The sequence below is a fragment of the Scyliorhinus torazame genome, chromosome 3 (genome assembly GCF_047496885.1).
Source record: "Scyliorhinus torazame isolate Kashiwa2021f chromosome 3, sScyTor2.1, whole genome shotgun sequence".
Taxonomy (NCBI): domain Eukaryota; kingdom Metazoa; phylum Chordata; class Chondrichthyes; order Carcharhiniformes; family Scyliorhinidae; genus Scyliorhinus; species Scyliorhinus torazame.
The window spans coordinates 290675480-290699814 of record NC_092709.1 but is presented as its reverse complement, the minus strand read 5'-3'; the positions used below and the strand labels follow the sequence as shown (position 1 = coordinate 290699814).

Genomic DNA, 24335 nt, shown 5'->3' with positions numbered 1-24335 from the left:
AAATTCTATCATTACGTCCATGGGTGTCAGTTCACGGTGCTCACTGATCACAAGCCATTGTTGGGATTCTTTAAAGACGACATGGCCTTTATCCCCATTGTGTCGACTAGGATTCAGCAATGATAGGATTCTGGAGGACCTCCACAACCGGCACCCTGGGGTGTTGAAGATGAAGATGCTTGCTCGCGGTTGCATGTGGTGACCAGGTATGGACCTGGAGGTCAAGCGGCTTGCCCAACACCACGGGATATGTCAGGAGCAGCAGAACCTCCTGCCAGCAGTGCCCCTTCACCAGTGGAAGTGGCCAGGTCGCCCATGGGCCCGACTCGTAGCCGACTTTGCAGGACCTTTTCAGGCATCGATGTTTCTTCTCCTCACTGAAGCCCACTCGAAGTGGCTGGAAGTCAGCGACTTCTAAGGTGACGGTCGAGAAACTCCGGCTATCATTCGGTGTCCATGGCATCGGATAACGGGACACCTTTCACCAGCACGGAGTTCGGGACATTTATGCAGCTGAATGGGGTTTGCCACATCAATACCTCACGTCCAAACATTTAAGCATGGGAAGTACACGCAGACGACGTCCCTCAACACATGCTTAGTCTGTTTTCTCTTCAGTTACCGCACCACGCCTCACGCTACAACCGGCGTGATACCAGCGGAGATACTTATGGAATGTTGAATCTGGACTTGTCTCAGCCTCGTGCTACCCGATATAGGTGGGGAGATCTACCATGGGCAACACCACTTAGAGCATGGTGCTGGCGGACGTGCACCCCTCAGTGTTTCGCATCGGGAGACACTGTCCATGTACGAAACATTGCCGATGGGGTGGTGTGGGCCCTGGGCACCATTGTCTGACTGACAGGGTGGGTGTTGTACCAGGTTCGTGTACGAGACCAGGAGTCCAAGAGGCACCTGGACCTTCTCCGCAGCCGAGCATCCGTATTGACGAACGCCCTTCTGGAGGGCACAGTGCAGCCTTTGGGCTCTCCATTGCTGCCGCCGACCCCGCCAAAGCCCCATGAGTTTTTCAACACCGAGGTGCCCGATACAGCTGGCTCGGACTCCAAGATGGATATACCGCTGCCGGGGACGATGGTCTGGGCGAGCAGCTGCCAGAGATGGTGCTACCGAGATGCACAACCCAAAAGCATCAGTCCCTTGATTGATACACGCTGCCTGACCCTGCCCCGACGATGCCCAAATGGCAACCTTAAGCTAAAAAGTACAGAGGTTCTTCCCTGTCCCTTTTCTCGGCGGACGCATGTTTGGACTTGCGGAGGGGGGTGGGGGGGGGCTGAGGAGTGACGAGGGCCTCGGGACTGGGCCAATTAGGCTCCCCATGACTCTTGAGGAATACAACCAACCCCACTGAGGAGGTGGCGCTCCCTCATTCGCAGGGGACCAACCTGGACATAAAAACCCCGGCCCGGGTGTGGGCCGGGGGCGGAGAGTCCCTTTGGAGGGTGGTGGTGTACAGAGTTTCGTTCTACATTCAATATTCCTTTGATTCCTTCAGGCTCCCATGTAATCGCTTCCTTGGATTCCGCAGAGCTCCCATTGCTAAAACCTGTCGGCACATGTTTCAAGCACCGAGCCGGTTTCTCAGTTTATTTTTGGGGTGTGGAAGGGGCAGGATGGGCCTCATTACCTAAATATCTCTTAGAAATGTGAACTTGAGACCTGACTTTCTTCATGCAGGTGAGCCTGTCACATGTGTCCACATGCACATTTAAAAAATGCAATTGGCCTGAGGTGTGTTCCTCAAATTGCTGCTGGAAGCCACACCTCCCTTGCTCTGTGCAAAGGCAGATACTGTTCACGGCACAGTCAGAGGTGGAGCCTTCACTGACATCTCTCTTACCTACAGAGCTTACAGGAGAAAAGCTAGCGTGTTCCTGGGCACAGTAAGTCTTTTGTCTTAAATATCCTTAAAAATATTGATGCTTCTGGCCGGAGGCCTGGCATGTTTCCGTACCAGTTCTCGGTTGGACTGTTAAAGTGAACTTGTCCCATTAAATAATGTTTCTATTAATCTAAAATTTACACTTCAGTGATTTAGTGAACAGTGGGTCGGGGTCTGCTAATTCAGGAATGCGTGCTCTCTTTTGTAAGATTGACTGACTACCGTGTAATTAGTTTGATTCCTCTCCGAACCTTTTTACACCCAAAAGCAGCCTGAGGTGATGATCTTCCTGGAGTAAGAGAAAACAACTCCATTTATTTTCGAAGCGTTGGGTAGAATCTGAATGCCAGTCAAAGGACTTTGAATTCTGACAGGTCCTAACTTGCATTTAGCTTGCTCGATGAAAAGGTACAGGACTCGCTGGGTACTGGAGCAGTCACATATGTACTTTAAAAAAAATACATTTAGAGTACTCATTTCTTTTTTTCAAATTAAGGGGCAATTTAACGTGGCCAATCCACCTACCCTGCACATCTTAGGGTTGCGGGGGGTTGAGACCCATGCAGACATGGGGAGAATGTGCAAACTCCACACGGGCCGTGACTCGGGGCAGAGATTGAAACCCTCGGCGCCGTGAGGCAGCAGCAGTCACATATGTACAAACTTAATTCAGTCAAAATGATGTCAAGAACCCTCCTGCAAGGAGAATTTAGGTTGGGTTTGTCTTTTTTTAATTCACTTGTGGGGTGTGGATGTCACTGGCTGGTGAGCCAGCATTTATTTCCCATCCCTTGAGCTTGAACTGAGTGCTTGCTATGCCACGTTTTAAAGAGTCAACCACATTTGTTTGGGCTAGGAATCACATGTATGCCAGACCAGGGAAGGAGAGTAGCCTTAAAGGACGTTAGTGAACCAGATGGGTTTTTAATGACATTTGATTCATGGTCATCATTAGACTTTAATTCCAGACTTTCACTGAATTCAAATTTCACCATCTGTTGTGATGGGGTCATTATCCCGTGTCTGTGGATTATTTTCCGAGTGACAATACCACTCGGCCACAACCTCCCCATAGCTTCTGTTCGAGCTTTCTGTGGTGTAATCTTTGTACTCCCAATTCTGTTTATTTTTAATCTGCCTATCATCTGGGTTTCCAGTAGAAATTGTACAAATGCTTCCTGCCCCGGATTACTTGGTTGACATTCAGGGTACCCGCCCTCTACAGGAAGGTCAACTTTACATCCCAAGAAGATACCCTAATTATGTTTACAAGACATGCAAATCGATTTATTTTAATCTGAAATTTTTTATTTGCATGTGAAATGAGAAGGAAAAAAACTGCATGGGCTAGAAGAAATCTGAAATAAAAGCTGAAAATCATGGGATACTTGGCAGACCAGGCAGCATAATAGGTTATTGGCACATTAGCCACATATTTTAATTCATTCATATGGTGTGACCACCTTTTATTGCCCATTCCCAGGGCGCTGTGAAGGTGATAGTGCATCACCTTCTTCAATTGCTGATACCCAGTGTTTTTCATTGTTTGATGCAACTAAGTTACCTAAGTCATCCATTTCAGAGACAGGAGTCAACTACATGTCTTTCGGGACTTGTGGGAGGAAACCGGAGCACCCGGAGGAAACCCACGCAGTTACGGGGACAATGTGCAGACACCAAACAGACAGTGATCCAAGCCGGGAATCGAACCTGGGACCCTGGTGCTGTGAAGCAACACTGTGTTGGTTTCCTCCGGGTGCTCCGGTTTCCTCCCACAGTTCGGTGAATTGGCCATGCTAAATTGCCCCTTCGTATCGAAAGATATGCAGGTTAGATGGGGTTACGGGGATAGGGTGGCGGAGTGGGCCTAGGTAGAGTGCTCTTTCAGAGGCTCAGTGCTGGAATTCTATGGAATTCTCCAAAGTCCTCCTTTCACATAGAATACCTACAGTGCAGAAGGAGGCCATTCGGTGCATCGAGTCTGCACCCACCCTCTGAAAGAGCACCCACCCAGGCCCAGTTCCCCCCGCTCCATCTCGGTAACCCCACCTAACCTTTGGACACTAAGGAGCAATTTGGCATGGCCACATCTTTGAACTGTGGGAGGAAACAGGAGCACCCGGAGGAAACTCACGCAGACAGTGAAGACCACGTCTCCATATTTCTTGTACACAGAATATCTGGAGAGAAAACACCAGTTTTCTCACACCAGCCAGCACTCTGTGCACAAAGTGGAAAATTCCACCCATTACTTCAGTATTGGCCACTTTGTCTCTCCCAGCTAATTAGACCATAAGACATAGGAGCGGAAGTAAGGCCATTCGGCCCATCGAGTCCACTCCACCATTCAATCATGGCTGATTTCAACTCCATTTACCCGCTCTCTCTCCATAGCCCTTAATTCCTCGAGAAATCAAGAATTTATCAACTTCTGTCTTAAAGACACTCAACGTCCCGGCCTCCACCGCCCTCTGTGGCAATGAATTCCACAGACCCACCACTCTCTGGCTGAAGAAATTTCTCCTCATCTCTGTTCTAAAGTGACTCCCTTTTATTCTAAGGCTGTGCCCCCGGGTCCTAGTCTCCCCTGCTAATGGAAACAACTTCCCTACGTCCACCCTATCTAAGCCATTCATTATCTTGTAAGTTTCTATTAGACATATTTAACATTGCTAAATGTCTCAAGGCATTTCACTGGAACATGGTCAGACAAAACAGTGTGCCATCTTTTAAACAATTGAATGAGTCCAGTGGAAAATGAGTGCTTGGAAGGTTAAAATTTATGTCTGGAAATTCTTCAGTGAAAGTGTGATAACAGATAGGTGGGTGCAGGAGTTGGTGTGAATGCAATAGAGCAGACTTGTGGGGTGGGAATCAGCTTTTGGGAGATGTTCTCCCGCCCGATCTGAGTTGCACCAGTTTTACGATCCCCTTGGGGTCGTAATGCAGGATGCAGTTCAGTGTTCCGCACTTTGCAAATTTATGCATGGCGTGGAATACAAGGGTTTTCCAGGGAATCCCGCGATCAGCTGCCATTCTGTGTGAGCGATCCGAGAGTGAGATCCCGCAGCTGGCCACCCCCCACGGAAATCAGCCTGAACACCACATTCTCCCCCACCACCGCACAGTAACCCCCCAACCCCAGATTGCCCGTGTGTCCTCCTCACCCCCAAGTACAGGGGTGAGCCACCCTGCCAGGGACACCTGTAATAGGGCCCCCACCCCACACAGACCCGTGTAATAGGTTGATACTCTTCGAATCATAGCCTCTCTCTAGCCCCTGTCGCAATCACTGATCTATCACCTGACCCCTTTCCCTGACCTAAACTGATGCCCCTCTTCCTCCAACAAATCCTAATCTGGAGTCCACCCATCTCCCAGTTTGCTGGAGACCTCCACCAAGGCCTTGATTTTCCTGCTCAAGAGTCAGTCAGGCTGGCAATTCACAGACTCACACTGTGCAGAATAGGCGCTTCGGCCATCGAGTCTGCATCAGCACATGAAAACTACCTGATTTGTGTACCTAATCCCATTTACCAGCACTTGGCCCAAAGCCTTGAATGTTACCAAATGGAAAGTATTCATTTAGATACTTTTTAAAGGATATGAGGCAACCTGCCTCTACCAACCTCCCAGTCAGTGCATTCCAGACTGTCACCTCTGGGTAAAAATGTTTTTCCTTACATACCCCCTAAACTTGACCTTAAACTTGTGTCCCCTTGTGACTGACCCTTCAAATAAGGGGAACAGCTGCTCCCTATCCACCCTGTCCATGTCCCTCATAATCTTGTACACCTCGATCAGGTTGTCCCTCACTCTAGTCTGCTCCAGCGAAAACAACCCAAGCGTATCCAACCTCTCTTCATAACTTAAATGTTCCATCCCCGGCAACATGCTGATGCAACGCCTCTGCACACCCTCCAATGCAATCATATCCTTCCTATAATGCGGCGACCAGAATTGCACAGTACTCCAGCTGTGGCCTCATCAAAGTTCTGTACAGCTTCATCATGGCCTCCCTGTTTTTGTAAATTATGCCTCGATTGATAAAGGCAAGTGTCCCATATGCCTTTTTCACCACCCTATTAACCTGATCTGCCACCTTCAGAGATCTACGGACAAACACGCCACGGTCGCTTTGTTCCTCGGATCTTCCCAGTGTCATGCTGTTCATTGAATACTTCCTTGTCAAATTACTCCTTCCAACAGTATATCATCTCACAATTAATAAAAGAAAATTACTGCGGATGCTGGAATCTGAAACCAAAGAGAAAATGCTGGAAAATCTCAGCAGGTCTCGCAGCATCTGTAGGGAGAGAAAAGAGCTAACGTTTTGAGTCCAGATGACCCTTTGTCAAAGCACACTCTCATCTCACAATTATCAGGCTTAAATTCCATCTGCCGCTTATCTGCCCATTTGACCATCCTATCTTCTTGTAACCCAAGACACTCAACCTCACTGTGAACCACCATCCAATCTTTGTGTCATCCACAAACTTACTGAATCTATCCCCCACATAGTACCTGCGTAGTTTATACAAATGACAAATAATAGGGAACCCAGCATAGATCACTATGGTATGCCACTGGACACTGGCTTCCAGTGACTGAAGCAGTTGTCTGTCATCACCCTCTGTCTCCAACAACTAAGCCAATTTTGAATCATTGTCTTTCTCCCTGCATCCTACACACCCATATCCTCATTCTCTTGGATGAAGACAGATGTGAAATATTCAGTCAACACCTTACCAAAGTCCTCTGGCATCACCCACAGATTGCCCCCTTGGTCCCTAATGGGTCTGACTCTTTCGCTGGTTATCCTCTTGCCATTGATATACTTATAGAGTATACTTTTACCAGCCAGAGCTTTCTCATATCCCCTCTTTGCTCTCCTAATTGCTTTCTTAAGCTCCATCCTGCACTTTCTGTACTCCACGAATGCCTCTGCTGATTTGCTTCCCTTACATTTGCTAAAAGCAATTATTTTTCTTCTCATCGTATCCAGAATATCTATCGTCATCCATGGTTCTCTGGGCTTGTTACTCCTTCCTGTCACCCTAGAGGGAACATGTCGGGCCTGTAGCCACCCCATTTCCTTTTTGAACGCCAGTTATCAGGTGGACGGTGGAATTATAAAATGCTGACGAGGTCCTGTTGTGAAATTTGGCAGGACCTTTGCATCCTGAGCTTTGCTGGGGCCTTTGCCTGCTTTCAGGCTTCTCTGGTCAATCAACTGTTTCGTCCTCACCAACACTCCTGTAAATATTAGGGCCACATCCCAATATAAAAGGCGTAAAGCTAAGAAATGTCAGATTCAGTGGGGGAGAACCTGTTTGCATTCCATTCCTTTTACGAATTGAAACTTTAGAACAATGAAACACAGTATTGGCTAAGGTGCACCTGAGTCAATCGTAGCATCATTACAATATATTAATAAGGGTCCTATGCCAGAATGGAACTCTTATTAAAAAATATATATTTTATTAAAGTTTTCAAACACAATTTGTCCCCCTTACAAATCAACAAAAACGGTAACACAATAACTAATAGATAACATTGTTTAAGTAAAGTAGTGAACTAACAAAGTAACAAGAAATGGTGCTCCCCACCCCCCTCCACCCCAACTAGAACAAAAACAAGTTGCCCCCCCCCTCAAGGCCCCCCCCCTCATGCCCCCCCCCCCCCCCTTGCCTCCCTCCCCCCCCTCTTTCTGGGCTGCTGCTGCTGGCTATCTATTTTCCCCTAAAGTTCCGCTAGATAGTGTAGGAACGGTTGCCACCGCCTGGAGAACCCCTGAGCCGATCCTCTCAGCGCAAACTTTATCCTTTCCAGTTTTATGAACCCTGCCATATTGTTTATCCGGCCTCCACGCGGGGGGTTTCGCTTCCTTCCACATGAGTAAAATCCTACGCCGGGCTACCAGGGACGCAAAGGCCACAATATCGGCCTCTTTCGCCTCCTGCACTCCCAGCTCATCTGCTACCCCAAATATAGCTAATCCCCAGCCTAGCTTGACCCGGACCTTCACCACCTTCGAGATCATTCTTGCCACTCCCCTCCAATACTCCTCCAGTGCCGGACACGACCAAAACATATGTGTGTGGTTCGCCGGGCTTCCCCCACACCACCCGCACCTGTCCTCCACTCCGAAGAACCTGCTCAACCTCGCTCCCGTTATATGTGCTCTATGTAGCACCTTAAATTGGATCAGGCTAAGCCTGGCACACGAGGAAGAGGAATTTACCCTACTTAGGGCATCAGCCGACAAACCCTCCTCAATCTCCTCCCCGAGCTCTTCTTCCCATTTTCCTTTCAGCTCTTCTACCAGCTCCTCCCTCTCTTCTCTCATCTCCCGGTATATTTCGGACACTTTGCCCTCCCCGACCCACCCCCCCGAAAGCACGCTATCCTGGATCCCCTGTGTCGGGAGCAGCGGAAATTCCCTCACCTGTTGTCTTGTGAACGCCCTCACCTGCATATACCTAAAGATATTCCCCGGAGGCAGCTCATACATTTCCTCGAGCGCTCCCAAGCTCGCAAACGTCCCATCTATAAATAAGTCTCCCACTCTCCTAATTCCTGCCCGGTGCCAGCCCTGGAACCCTCCGTCCAACCTTCTTGGGGCAAACCTATGGTTGTTCCTGATCGGGGACCACACCGAGGCTCCCAACGCACCCTTCTGTCTCCTCCATTGCCCCCAGATACTTAATGTTGCTGCCACCACTGGGTTTGTGGTAAACCTTTTCGGGGAGAGCGGTAGCGGCGCCGTCACCAGCGCTTTTAAGGTCGTTCCTTTACAGGACGCCATCTCCAGCCTCTTCCACGCCTCCCCCTCTCCCTCTATCATCCACTTGCGGATCATCGCCACATTGGCGGCCCAGTAATAGTCACCTAAATTCGGCAACGCCAGTCCCCCTCTGTCCCTGCTACGTTGCAGGAACCCCCTCCTTACCCTCGGGGCCTTACCTGCCCACACGAAGCTCATAACGCTCCTATCTATTTTCTTAAAAAAGGCCTTCGTGATCAAGATGGGGAGACATTGAAACACAAATAGAAACCTCGGGAGGACCATCATCTTAATCGCCTGCACTCTGCCCGCCAGTGACAGCGGCAGCATATCCCACCTTTTGAAATCCTCTTCCATCTGCTCCACCAGCCGAGTCAGATTGAGTTTGTGTAAAGTTCCCCAGCTCCTGGCTATCTGAATCCCCAAATATCGGAGGTTTCTTTCCGCCCTCCTTAGAGGCAGGCCATCTATCCCTCTACTCTGGTCCCCAGGGTGTATTACGAAAAGCTCACTCTTTCCCATGTTAAGCCTATATCCCGAAAAGTCTCCAAACTCCCTCAATATCTGCATAACCTCTGTCATCCCCCCCACTGGATCCGCCACATACAGCACTAAGTCATCTGCGTAGAGTGACACTCGGTGTTCCTCTCCCCCTCTAACCACCCCCCTCCATTTCCTAGAGTCTCTCAGCGCTATGGCCAGTGGTTCAATTGCCAACGCGAACAGTAATGGGGACAGAGAGCAGCCCTGCCTTGTTCCCCTATGTAACCGAAAATACTCCGATCTTTGCCGATTTGTGACTACACTTGCCACTGGGGCCCCATAGAGGAGTTTTACCCAGCTGACAAACCCCTCCCCGAACCCAAACCTCCTCAGCACCTCCCATATGTACTCCCACTCTACCCTATCAAATGCCTTCTCTGCATCCATTGCTGCCACTATCTCTGCCTCCCCCTCTGCTGGGGGCATCATTATCACCCCAAATAGCCGTCGCACGTTGACATTCAATTGTCTCCCCTTTACAAACCCTGTTTGGTCTTCGTGCACCACCCCCGAGACACAATCCTCTATCCTCATTGTCAGCACTTTTGCCAGCAACTTGGCATCCACATTCAGGAGCGAGATAGGCCTATAAGACCCGCATTGCAGCAGATCTTTATCTCGCTTCAGGATTAGTGATATCGTCGCCTCTGACATTGTCGGGGGTAGAGTCCCCCCTTCTCTGGCCTCGTTAAAGGTTCTTGCCAGCAGCGGGGCCAGCAAGTCCACATGTTTCCTATAAAATCCCACCGGGAACCCGTCTGGTCCCGGGGCCTTCCCTGCCTGTATGTTCCCCAGCCCTTTAGTCACCTCGTCCACCCCAATTGACGCCCCCAGGCCTGCCACCTCCTGCTCCTCCACCTTCGGGAACCTTAGTTGGTCCAGAAACTGCTGCATCCCCTCTTTTCCCTCCGGGAGTTGGGAACTATATAACCTCTCATAAAAGGTCTTAAACACCTCATTTACCTTCCCTACACTCCGCACCGTAGTTCCCGTTTCATCCCTAACTCCCCCTATTTCCCTCGCCGCTGTCCTCTTACGAAGCTGGTGGGCCAACAGCCGACTCGCCTTTTCCCCATACTCGTATCTCATCCCCTGTGCCTTCCTCCACTGTGCCTCTGTCTTCCCTGTGGTCAGCAGGTCAAACTCCGTCTGGAGTCTTCGCCTCTCCCTATATAGTCCTTCGTCCGGGGCCTCCGCATATCTTTTATCCACACTCAAAATCTCCCCCAGTAATCTCTCCCTCTCTTTGGCCTCTGTTTTCCCCTTGTAAGGCCTGATGGAGATCAACTCTCCCCTCACCACCGCCTTCAGCGCTTCCCATACTACCCCCACTTGGACCTCCCCATCACCATTGGCCTCCAGGTACCTTTCGATACATCCCCGCACCCTTCCACAGACTCCCTCATCCGCCAGAAATCGCACATCCAGTTGCCAGAGTGGGCGCTGTTCCCTCTCCTCTCCTAGTTCCAGATCCACCCAGTGCGGGGCATGGTCTGAAACAGCTATGGCCGAGTACTCCGTTCCTTCCACCCTCGAAATCAGTGACCTACCCAAAACAAAGAAATCTATCCGAGAGTATACCTTATGGAGATGGGAGAAAAAGGAGAACTCTTTGGCCAGCGGCCTAGCAAATCTCCACGGATCCACTCCCCCATTTGGTCCATAAACCCCCTAAGCACCTTGGCCGCTGCCGGCCTTCTTCCGGTCCTGGATCTAGACCGATCTAACCCTGGATCCAGCACAGTATTGAAATCCCCCCCCCCATTACCAAGTTTCCTACCTCCAGGTCCGGGATACGTCCCAGCATCCGCTTCATAAATCCCGCATCATCCCAATTCGAGGCATATACATTTACCAGCACGACCTCCATTCCCTGCAGTCTGCCACTCACCATCACATATCTGCCACCGTTGTCCACTACTATATTCCTAGCCTCGAACGACACCCGTTTCCCCACCAATATAGCCACCCCTCTATTCTTTGCGTTCAGCCCTGAGTGGAACACCTATCCCACCCATCCATTCCTTAAGCTAACCTGATCCGCCACCTTCAGATGCGTCTCCTGAAGCATGGCCACGTCTGCCTTCAGTCCTTTTAAGTGCGCGAACACTCGGGCCCTCTTAATCGGCCCATTTAGGCCTCTCACGTTCCACGTGATCAGCCGGATTGGGGGTCTGCCCGCCCCCCCCCCGTCGACTAGCCATCACCCACTCTGGGCCAGTCCCACGTCCAGGTCCCGCGCACCCACCAGTCCCCCAGGCAGCGCACTCCCGTCCCGACCACCTCTTCTCTTACCAGCTCCCTCTCGATCCCAGCAGCAGCAACCCAGTTATCCCCCCCCCCCCCCCCGCTAGATCCCCATCTAACATGGTTACTCCCCCCATATTGCTTCCGAAAGTCAGCTGACTTCAACTGACCCCGGCCTCTCCCGCTCTCTCCTTGACACCCCCCCCCCCCCGTGTGTGGAACTCCCATCTTCCTTGCGCCTGTCTTCCCGCCATCATCTCTCTAGCGCGGGAAAAGACCCGCGCTTTCCTAGAACCATCCCGCCCCCTATGGCGCAGCTCCCCCTACAGCCCCGTTCCCATTCCCCATCCCCAACCTATGTCCCTTTTTTCCCCACCGGAGCCCACATTTCTCAGTGTCCCCTCCGTCAAAGACGGTCTCGATACAGTGAACCTCCCTTTCCCCAATTTACATTTCTATACATCAACATTGCCGTTTCCCCCCCAACATCAGTCCCTCAGTTCTGGTCCAGTTTCTCTTTTTGGATGAAGGTCCATGCTTCTACCGACATTTCAAAATAATAGTGCCTATCGTGGTACGTGACCCATAATCGCGTCGGCTGCAGCATCCCGAACTTTACTTTCTTCTTATGCAGCACCTCCTTGGCTCGATTGAAACTCGCTCTCCTTCTCGCCACCTCCGCGCTCCAGTCCTGATACAATCGTATCACCGCATTCTCCCATCTGCTACTCCGTACCTTCTTGGCCCAGCTCAAAACAACCTTTCTGTCATTGAAGCGGTGAAATCTCACGACCATCGCCCTTGGTGGTTCTCCAGCCTTTGGTCTCCTCGCAGGGACCCGGTGAGCCCCTTCCACCTCCAAGGGGCCCGAGGGGGCCTCAGCTCCCATTAGCGAATGTAGCATCGTGCTCACGTAAGCCCCGCCGTCAGCTCCCTCCACTCCCTCGGGGAGACCCAGGATCCGGAGGTTCTTTCTCCTTGATCTATTTTCCAGGACTTTAATTCTTTTGGTGCACTTCTTATGTAGCGCCTTGTGCATCTCCATTTTGACCACTAGGCCCAGGATTTCATCCTCGTTTTCAGTTACCTTCTCCTTCACCACACGGAGCTCTATCGCCTGGGCCTTTTGTGTTTCTATGAGCCCATCGATTGCCAGCAACATCGGGGCCATCACCTCCTTTTTTAACTCCTCCACACACCTTCTGAGGAACTCATCCTGATCCGGTCCCCATGTCGCCCGGCCTCCCTCCGACGTCATCTTGCTTCCTTCTTTTCTCTCCTCTGCCGCTGCCCTCGAGGATCCTTCGTGATCTGGCCACCGCCACTGATCTTTTTCCTGCACACTGCGGGGGGGGGACTCCTTATTTCTTCACCCCACACCGGGTTTTGTCAAAAGAAAATTCCTGTTGGGGCTCTCAAAAAGAGCCCGAAGGTCCGTCGGAGCTGGAGCCGCCGAAACGCGCGGCTTAGCTGAGCATCGCCGCAACCGCAGAATGAGAACTCTTTTGAGAAACTGGTGCCCATGAGTGCTGGAGACAGCACTTCGTACACTACCCAGCAAACCGTGGTGGAAAGGTCAGGAGCTGACATTCAAAAATGCTGTTTAAAGGGATCCTTGCCTCCATTTAAGGATTTATCTTGGAGGAAAATCAAGCAAAAACAACATAAATTTATATTTATATAGTCCCTTTAGCATAAGAAAACACCCAAAGGTGCTTCACAGGAGTATTCCAAACAAAACATGATACCCAGCCACATAAGGAGACTTTAGTTAGATGACCAAAAGCTGGATCAAATAAGTCAATTTGATGGAGCGGTGTAGGGAGGTATTCCAGAGCTTGGGGCCTAGGCAACTTAAGGCAGAGGCCACCAATGGCAGAGGGATTAAAATCGGGGATGTTAAAGAGACCTGAAATATATAAGCACCGATGCCACAGAGGGTTGTGGGACAGGAGGAGATTACAGAGATAGAGAGAATGGAGCCATTGAGAGCTTGGAAAGCACGATTGACAATTTTTAAATCAAGACGTTGCGAGAGCAAATGTAGGTCACAGGGGTGAGAGTGGAACGGAACTCGGTGCAGGTTAGGATAGCAGAGTTTTGTATTATTTCAGCCTTACAGTGAGTGGCATAGGGGAAACCAGCAGGAGTGCATCGGAATAACCATGTTCAGAGATAACAAAGGCATGAATGAGAGTTTCGGAGCAGAAGCCGGGGAACAATCATAGGTGCAAATAGATGACCTTAGTGCAATACCCGCCTGAAAATCTATATCTGTTCAGTTGTTTAAACTGAGAGGCTTAACTAATATGAAATACAACTAGTTGTTTATTTGATTTGGGAGCCTATTCAGTCAGTTATATGATCTGTAACATGATGGTATTAAACTAACACAACTGAGAGAGACCTTGTCAGCTATTCTATGTTCTGTCTGTTTTGTTGATAGTGATCAGAATGTTTGTAGCAGGGTTTTGAGTTCCTGGTTTCAATTACATATATATCAGATTGTAATTTTGATCACAAAGCAGACCGGATTTAATTAGCAGCATAGCTCCTTTGGCCATTTAGGACTGGTTTTGCCCTGTTGTAAAAATGTATTTGTCGCAGACAGGACAGTATTTCCTGGCAAGCTGGTTAGTCTTTTTTATGTGAAATATCTGCCATCCTGTTATTCATTCGATGTGTCACGGGGAAACGTTAACAGGAAATGTGGTGTTGACATCCAAGGAATGGAAAAATGGGCATGTAAACCTGAATGGCTTTATGTTCGGATGCTGATGATCGACGAGGACAGTAGGACAGGGGGCTGGATTCACCGTTTGGGAGACTAAGTCCCCACGCAGGCGTGAAAATGGTGGTGTTTTACACCAGAAAAACTGGTGCAAAACAACCACAGATTCCCTGCTCCGGGTGAGGGGGGCGGGGGTGCGGGGAGGGCTAGCAGCCTGGCAGCATAGAGCTCCCAGCTCTAGATGTAGATATGGCCCTTCCCCGACTATGGCACCGCCGGACGGAGTCCGCAGCCGCCACGCTGAGTTCATGACAGGTGAGACCAACACAAGTGTTTCACGCCGCTGGGAACTCGGCCGGTCGGGGACGGAGCATCAATGGCGGGCCTCAGGTAATGGCCTGAGGTCGTGGATACATGGCGCGGCGTGCTCCTAGAGTACGCAGCTTTTCAGGAGTCGGAGCATCGCAAAAGCGACTCCGTCCCCGATTTTGCCGTCTTCGGGGATTCTCCGACCACTCGCCAAACGCGATTTCGCCATCGGGGAGCGGAGAATCTAGCCCAAGGTTTTTCAAAGTGCCGACCCATGAGTGGGTCGTGGGCGGGTGCTTGAAGAGTCGCTGAGCTAAGGGTCACAGGGTTCTGCTTCCATCAGCTAATAATGCTGAGATTCCCAACATCAGCATTCAGAATCCTGCAGGGAAAATCCTGCCTAAAATGTCAATTCAGTCCTCTAGTCTCTAGAGGGGGCAATTATGTGGCCAATTTCCTGTAAGCCTCATGGTTCCCACCTCCCCAACCCACCAACACCCCCTTCCCGCTGACAGCTCCACTTCAAAAACCATGTGTCGCAAAACATTTGGTGCATTCCTTGCCGTCTTCTGGCGAAAGCTGCGGCCCAAGAGTTTGCTCAGACATGGTGCATCTGCACTTCCATCCGCCTGGACAAGGACCCTGGGTGGGATTCTCCATCACACCGCACCCTTTTCCGGTGTGGCACACCAGTGCCTTCAGAGGGATTCTCTAGCCCGGCAGTCGGCCAATGGAGTTTCCCATTGTGGGCACCTCCCACCGTCAGGAGATCTGCGGGCATGAGTGCGTTGCCGGCGAAACGGAGGATCCCGTAGATGGAGAATCCAGCCCCCTATATATTCTGTCCTGATGCAGAACAGCTATCCAGTGGATGACATCAAGGGGGCCATACTCCCCCTCTGTCAGACCATTCTGCTGCAGAAAGCCCATCATGAAACAGAAGGAGACTATCAGAGAACTCACTGCAAAGTTCAGCAGATCCGAGAGTCAGAGTACGTCAGAGCCCTCGGTGAGTGAGCACAAACCAGGACAGGGATTTCCAGTATGTATGTGTGTGCGCATGCTTGTAATACGATAAGAATTTGGATTTATTTTGTTTCCCTTAACAAATTCTGGCCTGCTCAGAAGAAGTTATATTTGGATATTAGATTAGATAAGTCTTCAGCAGTCACCAGAACTGTGATTATCAAAGTATATTGCACTATTCTCAAAACTTAGAACATAATGTCTGATGTTAGATGTGATTCCATGATTGAACAGCACTTGCTAAATAATCCCGAGTGTGCTAAGAATTACATTACCAAATCATTTAATATTATCAACAGGGTTGGCAATGTGGCTCACTTATATTTGCCAGAAGCTACATTTGCAGGAACTTCACCTTTGACCAGGCTCTGACCAGGCTCTGCGTATTTTTGAATTAAATAAATGATTAGCGAAAAATAGTTCCTTAGTGCATTTTACATGGCAATGCATTGACCAATGAGAACTGAATTCTAAACCAATCAGCACCCCTTTTCTCATGAAGTATAAATTGTTGTTCCCTTTGAAATTTGGAATTCTTGCTTCCGTCGTGATGAGTCCAAGACAAAATGTCACTTTTTTCAACAGCATTCAATTTCTGTACTACCAGGCAATTACTTGACATTGCATTTTTGCCTAACAACTATGCTGATTCTGAAAATCAAATTTTATAAATACGGCATCTCAATCATTCAGGGGAAAATTCCAGCCTATGTTTCTTTTCAAAAGCAAAATACGATGGATGTTGGAAATCTGAAGTAAAAACAGAAAATTCTGGAAATCCTCATCAGATCAGGCAGCATTTGCAGAAGGAGAAACAGAGTTAGCACTTCAGATCAATGACCTATCACATTGTCTTTCTTGAATTGTTTTGGACCATCCTGCAGTCATGAAAGTCACAACTTTTTTTTCCCTTTTCCACATTTACCCACAAAAAATATGGGTAAATGTGGTGTTTATCAAACTTTTTTTCCCGGGACCTATTTTTGCCAACTGACTGACCTTCAGGACCTATGCCGACTGACGTCGGGACCCTCTCCATGTTTGCTTACCCAGTCTATCCTGAGTCAAGGCAGTGTTTGAAACACTTACGTTTTCTTTCCCCAGGCAAGGGAGACAAAGTAAATCATCAAGATTTTCCATTCATAATCACTATCCAATAGCTGCTGGATTAAATTTTGCCAACATTGAGTAGGGACAGGATCATATAGGCCTGTGATGTCCTCCCATCTATAAACGTTCACTGACCAGGGTCACGCATGAAGGATAGTTACTCACGAGAGATACTGGAGACCTGCCAACTACTGTGAACTTGCATTCATCGTGGGACACTGCCTTGAAGAAACAAAGAAATGAAGGAAGAAGACTAAGGAGAGGAGAACACAGAACAGAAATCACTGGGAGAGAGCCATATGTGGTTCTTGTAAATAAAAAAGCCATAAATTCGATTACAGTAGTTGCAATATTGTAGTGGTAACAGAATGTGACATTCAGAATTGTATATGTAACCATAATCTGTAACCTCATGACCCAGTGTACCCCTCACTCTCCCATTATCACCAAGCTAGGGGAACAACTCTGGTTCAATGAAGAATGCAGGAGGGTGTGCCAGGAGCAGCACTGGGCATAACTAAAAATGATATGCCAACCTGGTGGGGCTACAACATATAATTACTTGCATGTCAACAGCAGAAACAGCAAGTGATAGACAGAGCTACGTGATCCCACAACCAGAAGATCAGATTTAAGACCTACAGTCCTGCAACATCCAGCCGTGAATGGTGGTGAATGATTAAATAACTAACTGGAGGAAGATGCTCTACAAACCTTCCCATCCTCAATGGCGGGGGAGCCCAACATGTCAGTCCAAAAGACAAGACTGAAGCATTTGCAACCATCTTCAGCCAGAAATGCCGAGTAGATAATCCAACTCAGCCTCATTCACAAGTTCCCAGCATCACAGATGCCAGTCTTCAGTCAATTAGATTTATTCCACCTGATATCAAGAAACGACTGAATGTTCTGGATTCTGCAGAGTGGGTCCTAACAACATTCTGGCAGTAGTATTGAAGACTTGTGCACCAGAACTTGCCACGTCCCTAGCCAAACTATTCCGGTACAGCTTTAACACTGGTATCTACCCAGCAATGTGGAAAATTGCCCAGGTAGTCCTAACCACAAACTGCAGGACAAATCCAATCTGACCAATTAATGCCCATTCAGAATATTCTTGATCATCAGCAAAGTGAGGGAAGGCGTTGTCAACAGTGCTATCGATCAGCACTTACGCAGCAATAACCAACTCACCAACCCTCCATTTGGATTCTGCCAGGGTCACTCAGCTCATGACCTCATTACAGCCTTGGTCCAAATGACAAAACAGCTGAATTCCAAAGGTGAAGTGGGAGGGTCAGCCCTTGACATCAAGGTAGCATTTGACTGAGTATGGTATCAAGGAGCACTAGCTAAACTGGAGTCAATGGAAATCAGGGAGAAAACTCTCCGCTGGTTGGAGTCATACCTGGCAGAAAGGAAGACAGTTGTGGTGGTTGAAGGTCCCAGGATATCACTGCAGGAGTTCCTCAGGATAGCGTTCTAGGCCCAATCATCTTCAGTTGCTTCATCAATTACATTCCTTTGATCATAAGGTCAGATGTGGAGATGATCACTGATGACTGCACAATGTTCAGCACCATTCGCGTCTCCTTAGATACTAAAGCAGTTCCATGTGGTCGCACGGTGGCACAGTGGTTAGCAATGATGCCTCACAGCGCCAGAGACCTGGGTTCAATCCCAACCTTGGGTGACTGTCTGTGTGGAGTTTACACTTTCTCCCTGTGACTCCATGGGTTTCTTCTGAGTGCTCCAGTTTCTCCCCACAGCCCAAGATGTGCATGTTAGGTGGATTGACCTTGCTAAATTGCCCCTTAGTGTTCAAAGATGTGCAGGTTAGGTGGGGTTACGGGGTGACAAAGAGAGGGCGGGGGAGTGGGCCTAGGTAGGGTGTTCTTTTGGAAGGTTGGTGCAGGTGCCTTGGGCCAAATGGCCTCCTTCTGCACTGTATGAATTCTATGTTCAAATGCAACAAGACCTGGACAATATTCAGGCTTCGGCTGACAAATAGCAAGTAACATTCATACCAAACAAGTGCCAGGCAATGGCCATCTCCAACAAGGGAGAATTCAACTATCTCCTCATGACATTCAATGGCATTACCATTGCTGAATCCTCCATCCTAGGGATTACCATTGACCAGAAACAGAACTGATGTAACCATATAAATACTGTGACTACAAGAACAGGTCAGAGGCTGGGAATTCCGAGGTTAGTTACTGACCTTCTGACTCCCCAAGCCTGTCCACCATCTACAAGGCACAGTCAGGAGTGTAATGGAATACTTTCCACTTGCCTGGATAAGTGCAGCTCCAACAACACTCAAGTAGCTTGACACCATCCACGACAAAGCCTCTTGCTTGGCTCCCCATCCACCATGTGCGACGTTCACTTCCTCAACCACCGACACACAGTGGCAGCCGTGTGTTCTATATACAAGAAGCATTGCAGCAACTCAGCAAGGTTCCCTCAACATCACCTTTAAAACTTGTGACTTCTACCATCAAAAAGGACAAGGGCAGAAGATACATGGGGACATCACCAACTGCAAGTTACACCCCAAGCCACCAGCATCCTAACTTTCAAATATATCGCAGTTTCTTCTCTGTTGCTTGGTCAAAATCCTGGAACTCCCTCCCTAACAGCACTCTGGGTGTACTAACACCACATGGACTGCAGCGGTTCAAGAAAGCAGCTCACCACCACCTTCAAAAGGGCAATCAGGGATGGACAATAAATGCTGGCCTAGCTGATGAAGCCATATCCTGTGAAAGAATAAGAAAATAATTGCACTAATTTGTCTTTCAAGATATGAAAGGCTTTGATAGCCAAATATATTTCCGCCTGTGGAGGAGTCCAAAAAATAGGGGCCATAAAATATAAAAGTTAAGGAATTTAGGAGAAATTTCTTTACTCAGATAGCGATTTGAATGTGAATGCTTCTGCCACAGGGAGTGGTAATGCAAATAGAATAGATACATTTGAAGGAAACTGGATAAGTGCAAGAGGGAGACAGGAAAAGGTGGATTATGTCAATATGATGAAAAAGGTAAACAGAGCAGGAAGTAGCAACACAAGTGGACAAGGCAGTCAAGAAAGCATACATAATGATTGCCTTCATTGGACGGGGCATCTCTTGCTCAAGATTGTGACTAGCTGGCACTTAAATAAATGTGACTTGCTACCAGTGAGTCCTTCAACTGAACATTGAGGCACTGAAAGCATTATCAATGTTATTACTGTGTAAAAGGAATATGGAGGCACTGGAGAAGATGAAGGAAGGATCAGCTAGAATGATACCAGAGCTGAGGGGGTTATACCTATCAGAAAAGGTTGAACAGGCTGTTTTTTCAAGAAAAGAGGTAACCAAGGGGTGACCTGACAGAGATCTTTAAGATAAGAGTGCTTGATAGAGTAAACATATTTCCCCATGCAAGCAAGACCAGAACTGGGGGCCACAAGTATAAGATAGTCACTCATGAATCTATTATGGCATTCATAAAAAATGTCGTTATACAGAGAGCGGTTGGAATATGAAGCTTGTTAAACCGAGGGAGAAAGGGATAGTAGAATATGTTGCTAGTGTTAAATGAGATAGCGTCAGAGGAGGCTCATGTGGAGTATAGGTATCGACATGAACCTGTTCGGTCAGAGAGCCTGCTACTCTGGTGATTCCATCTTTTTTGTTGCTTATGAAGTTTATTATTCATTCATACCTTACATATAATTACAAGGGGTGCCACTGTCTATGTACTTTTCTGTTCCTACCATTGGGGTAAGATTGCAAAACCGCTTCTTACAAAGGAACTCACCATCCCTTGTATGGTATAAACTTATCACCTGCACTGTTGCATGTGTGGTCCTTATTGTATTAAGAGTAAATTAAGGTCTGTGCATTTTGTTGGAATTTATGAAATGAAATACTCCTTTTCACTGTGGTGCATAAGCTGTTGACAAAGGAACACAGCTTTTTTAGTTTTTTGTACCATGGCATATCTCTTAATGTTTACTCTGAGAGGCACTTCTGCTTCCCACTTCATTCCTTCATGCCTCCAAGCCTATCCTTTGGCCTCCCCCGGATTTCCCTTCCACTCTTCCATGCCCCCAACTCCACTCCCCACCCTGCCTCATTCCTGGTCCCAAGCTTCCATGCAAGCTGCCATTCTTCTGCTCCACAGAGTGAACTGCTGACCATCCACACAACTGCACAAACCTGACTGGTGTTCGCCACCTTTCAGTGATCCTGAATCGGATGCCATGAGATTCTTGTGCACTGCTGACTTTATTCTGAGGGTAAAACAGTACTGAAAGCTGCTTTGCACTAATGAATATTCATAGCATGCAAATGTTAAGTATGAATAAGTAGAAACCTGCCACAGGGCAGTGTAATGCTCAACTTCAAACGCTGTCTCTGTATCTCAATCCCCGGTGTTTGGAAATTAAAATTTTGCATTGCTCGCCATGATTCCTGCTCTTGTAGGCCCCATGAAATCCCGCTCTTGTGTGAGAAACTTACCAGGTAGTTTCCAGTATAAATATGAAGATACGAACTTATAATAGAAACAGTCAAGAGGAAGTGTTTCAGCCTCAGTAGTTGTAATATGGTATGCAGTAGTTAAAAGCTAGCCTTGTGCTTATTAAATTGCACGTCTAATTTAAACGGATTAAGAGTGCTAAGGGATCACAAGACACTTTTGATACCAATTTTGAGATATACATCTTTATGAATATATTTTTTGATACAAACTGTTTATCTGCTCAGGTGAGGAGCATTCAGTGGTCCTGTAGCTTTGGGACCATTTGAAACTTCAGTGTTTTTTATCAACAGCCATACAGACAGGATCTAAAGAATGAAGGTGCTCCCTTACACAGTGAGATTTTGGTTCTCAAACACTGCTCTTTTTTTTACAGCGCCAGTGTGAATAGCACTATGACTGATGGGGACTATGATTATCTGATCAAGCTCCTGGCTCTCGGAGACTCGGGGGTTGGAAAGACCACGTTTCTGTACAGATACACCGAGAATAAATTCAACCCCAAATTTGTCACCACAGTGGGAATTGACTTTCGAGAAAAGAGATTGGTAAGTGTTTGCCTATTCTCTTAATCATTTTAGCTGTAGCCTTAACATCATTAATAATGTCCATACATGGACTACAGAGGGAAAATACTACAAAAGAACTTAAAACAAGTTTTTAAAAAATGTATTTAATTTTTACTTAATTTTTATCTACCTGAAGATACTGTTGGTTTCCTCCTCTTGCAATGTCAATTCTGGATTAGTGGAATTGCTGTCGTGAATTGAATCATGATAAACTCAACTAGTTTAGTCAGAAAAGTGTGTTCGTAATAGTCCAAGCATCATATTGAACCTCTAAAAGTTGAAATTTTAAGTGTATTAAGTAGCTTTCTGCCTTGTATCCTTATAACTGGGAGGAAATTATTTGTTGTTTTTTGAAAAGTTAACAGAGATGGTTGATGAGGGAAATGCTGTTGATGTGGCATACCTGGGGCGCGATTCTCCGACCCCCCACCGGGTCGGAGAATCGCCGGGGGCCGGCGTGATTCCCGCCCCCGCCGACCGCCGAATTCTCCAAAGGGAGAAAAGTCGGCGGGGCATCAATCACGCCGCCCCCCTCGGAGAATGGCAGGGGCGGGAGCGAGGCAATGGACTCCGGGGCTGCCGATATTCTCCTGTCCGAATGGGCCGAAGTCCCGTGGTCACATCGGCGTAAATCAAACCACCTTTTAATTGGTGTCAACCAGTGCTGATGGTTGACGCCGTCCAGCGTGGAGGTGGGTGACGGCCTGGGGGGTTGGCCGCAGGAGAGGTGATGGCGTGATGGCTGCAGTCTGTGTGTGTGGGGGAGAGGTGTGGGTGGGTGTGTGTGCGGCGGGGGGGGGCGGGGGTAGAGTGGGGTGGGCTTCGTGGGAGCGCCGGGAGGGGGGGTGAGTGCCGGGAGGGGGGGTGAGTGCCGGGGACAGGTGGATGACTGTCGGGGAGGAGGACGGGGGGTGCGGCCGGGGAGGGGGACGGGAGGATGACTGCCGGGGAGGAGCGTGCCGGGGAGGGGGACGGGGGGGGGGTGCATGCCGGGGAGATGCGTGCCGGGGAGGGGGACGGGGCGTGCGTGCCGGGGAGGGGGACGGGGACGGGGAGATGCGTGCCGGGGAGGGGGACGGGAGGATGACTGCCGGGGAGGTGCGTGCCGGGGAGGGGGACGGGGAGGTGCGTGCCGAGGAGGGGGACGGGAGGATGACTGCCGGGGAGGGGGACGGGGAGGTGCGTGCCGGGGTGGGGGGCGGGGGGGGGGGGGGGGGGGGGGGGATGCGTGCCGGGGAGGGGGGGGGTGCGAGGGCAAGCAAGTTTGTCCGCCTGGCCAGGTGCCATCCTCCAACAGTCGCGCCCATGCGTTCCATGCTACCTGGCTGGGAGGGGGTATGGGCAATGATGACATGTCGGGCCTCCCCACTGCAGGCCGTCATGCTTTCCGATCAGCCAGCGATGTTGGCCGCCGTGGCGGCGGCCGCTATTGTCCATGTTGCCCTGGATGAGGAGGAGGAGGAGCGTGCCACAGAGGCGGAGCAGGCTGCCGCAGAGTGGCAGGCGGCAGCCGCCCAGGCTGGAGGGACACCCGCCCGACAGGACGAGGAGGGGGAGGAGGATGTCGTGGCGCCACGGCAAAGGAGGCACCCGAGGAGTCCCCGTGTGTACCGGCCCCGGCTGTCGTACCAGGACCTCACAGACTGGGAATGCAGGAGGAGACTCCGGATGAGCCGGGAAACCGTGGCACACATCTGCCACCTGCTGGCACACCTGGCACCGCGTGGCACTGGCGGGGGACACCCTCTCCCCGTGTCCGTCAAGGTTACGGTGGCCCTGAACTTTTATGCCACAGGGTCATTCCAGACGCCAGGTGGGGACTTGCCCGGGATCTCGCAGACATCGGTGCACCGGTAAATCCGGGCAGTGACAGACGCCCTATATGCCATTGCGGACCGCTACATCCGCTTCCCTGTGGACCGGGCCAGCCAAGATGCCCGGGCCGTGGGCTTCTCTGCCGTGGCCGGGTTCCCCATGGTCCAGGGCGCGATCGATGGGATGCACGTCGCCGTGTGGCCACCTGCAGATAACAGGGCCGTGTTCACCAATAGGAAGGGGACCTATTCGATGAACATACAGGTGGTCTGCAATCACCGCATGATTATCCTGCACGTCTGCGCCCGGTACCCGGGCAGTGTACACGACTCATATGTGTTGTCGCGGTCATACATCCCCGGCATGTACGAGGGACGCCATCCCCGGCAGAGGGGCTGGTTGCTGGGCGACAGGGGCTACCCATTGCGGTCGTGGCTGATGACGCCTATACGGAGGCCACGGAATGACGCGGAGAACCGCTACAATGATGACCATGCAGCGACAAGGGGTGTGATAGAGAGGTGCTTTGGCGTGCTGAAGATGCGTTTCAGGTGCTTGGGGCGCCCTCCAGTATCTGTCGGATAGGGTCGGCCGCATCATTGTAGTGTGCTGCGTCCTGCGCAACATAGCCCAGCAGAGGGGCGATGTGCCGCAGGCAGAGGAGGGCGGAGTGGAAGAGCAGCAGGAAGAGGCGCAGTCCTCCCCAGATGAGAGGGATGGCGGCAATGGTCAGGGCAGACGGGCTAGACATGGG

At 49.6% G+C, this 24335-nt stretch overlaps 1 protein-coding gene across 2 annotated transcripts in view; it reads left to right on the top strand.

Annotated features, from left to right (window-relative positions):
* Positions 1-24335, top strand: part of rab27b (RAB27B, member RAS oncogene family) — a 315029-nt gene that overhangs the window by 243456 nt on the left and 47238 nt on the right. The window contains exons 1-2 of one of the 2 annotated variants that reach the window (XM_072497397.1): positions 1774-1910; positions 21574-21745. In XM_072497397.1, the coding sequence (XP_072353498.1) occupies positions 21593-21745 (153 nt within the window). In that variant the 5' untranslated portion in view covers positions 1774-1910; positions 21574-21592. Of the gene's footprint in view, positions 1-1773; positions 1911-21573; positions 21746-24335 lie in introns of those variants that run through there. The other variant, XM_072497398.1, reaches the window with a different exon arrangement.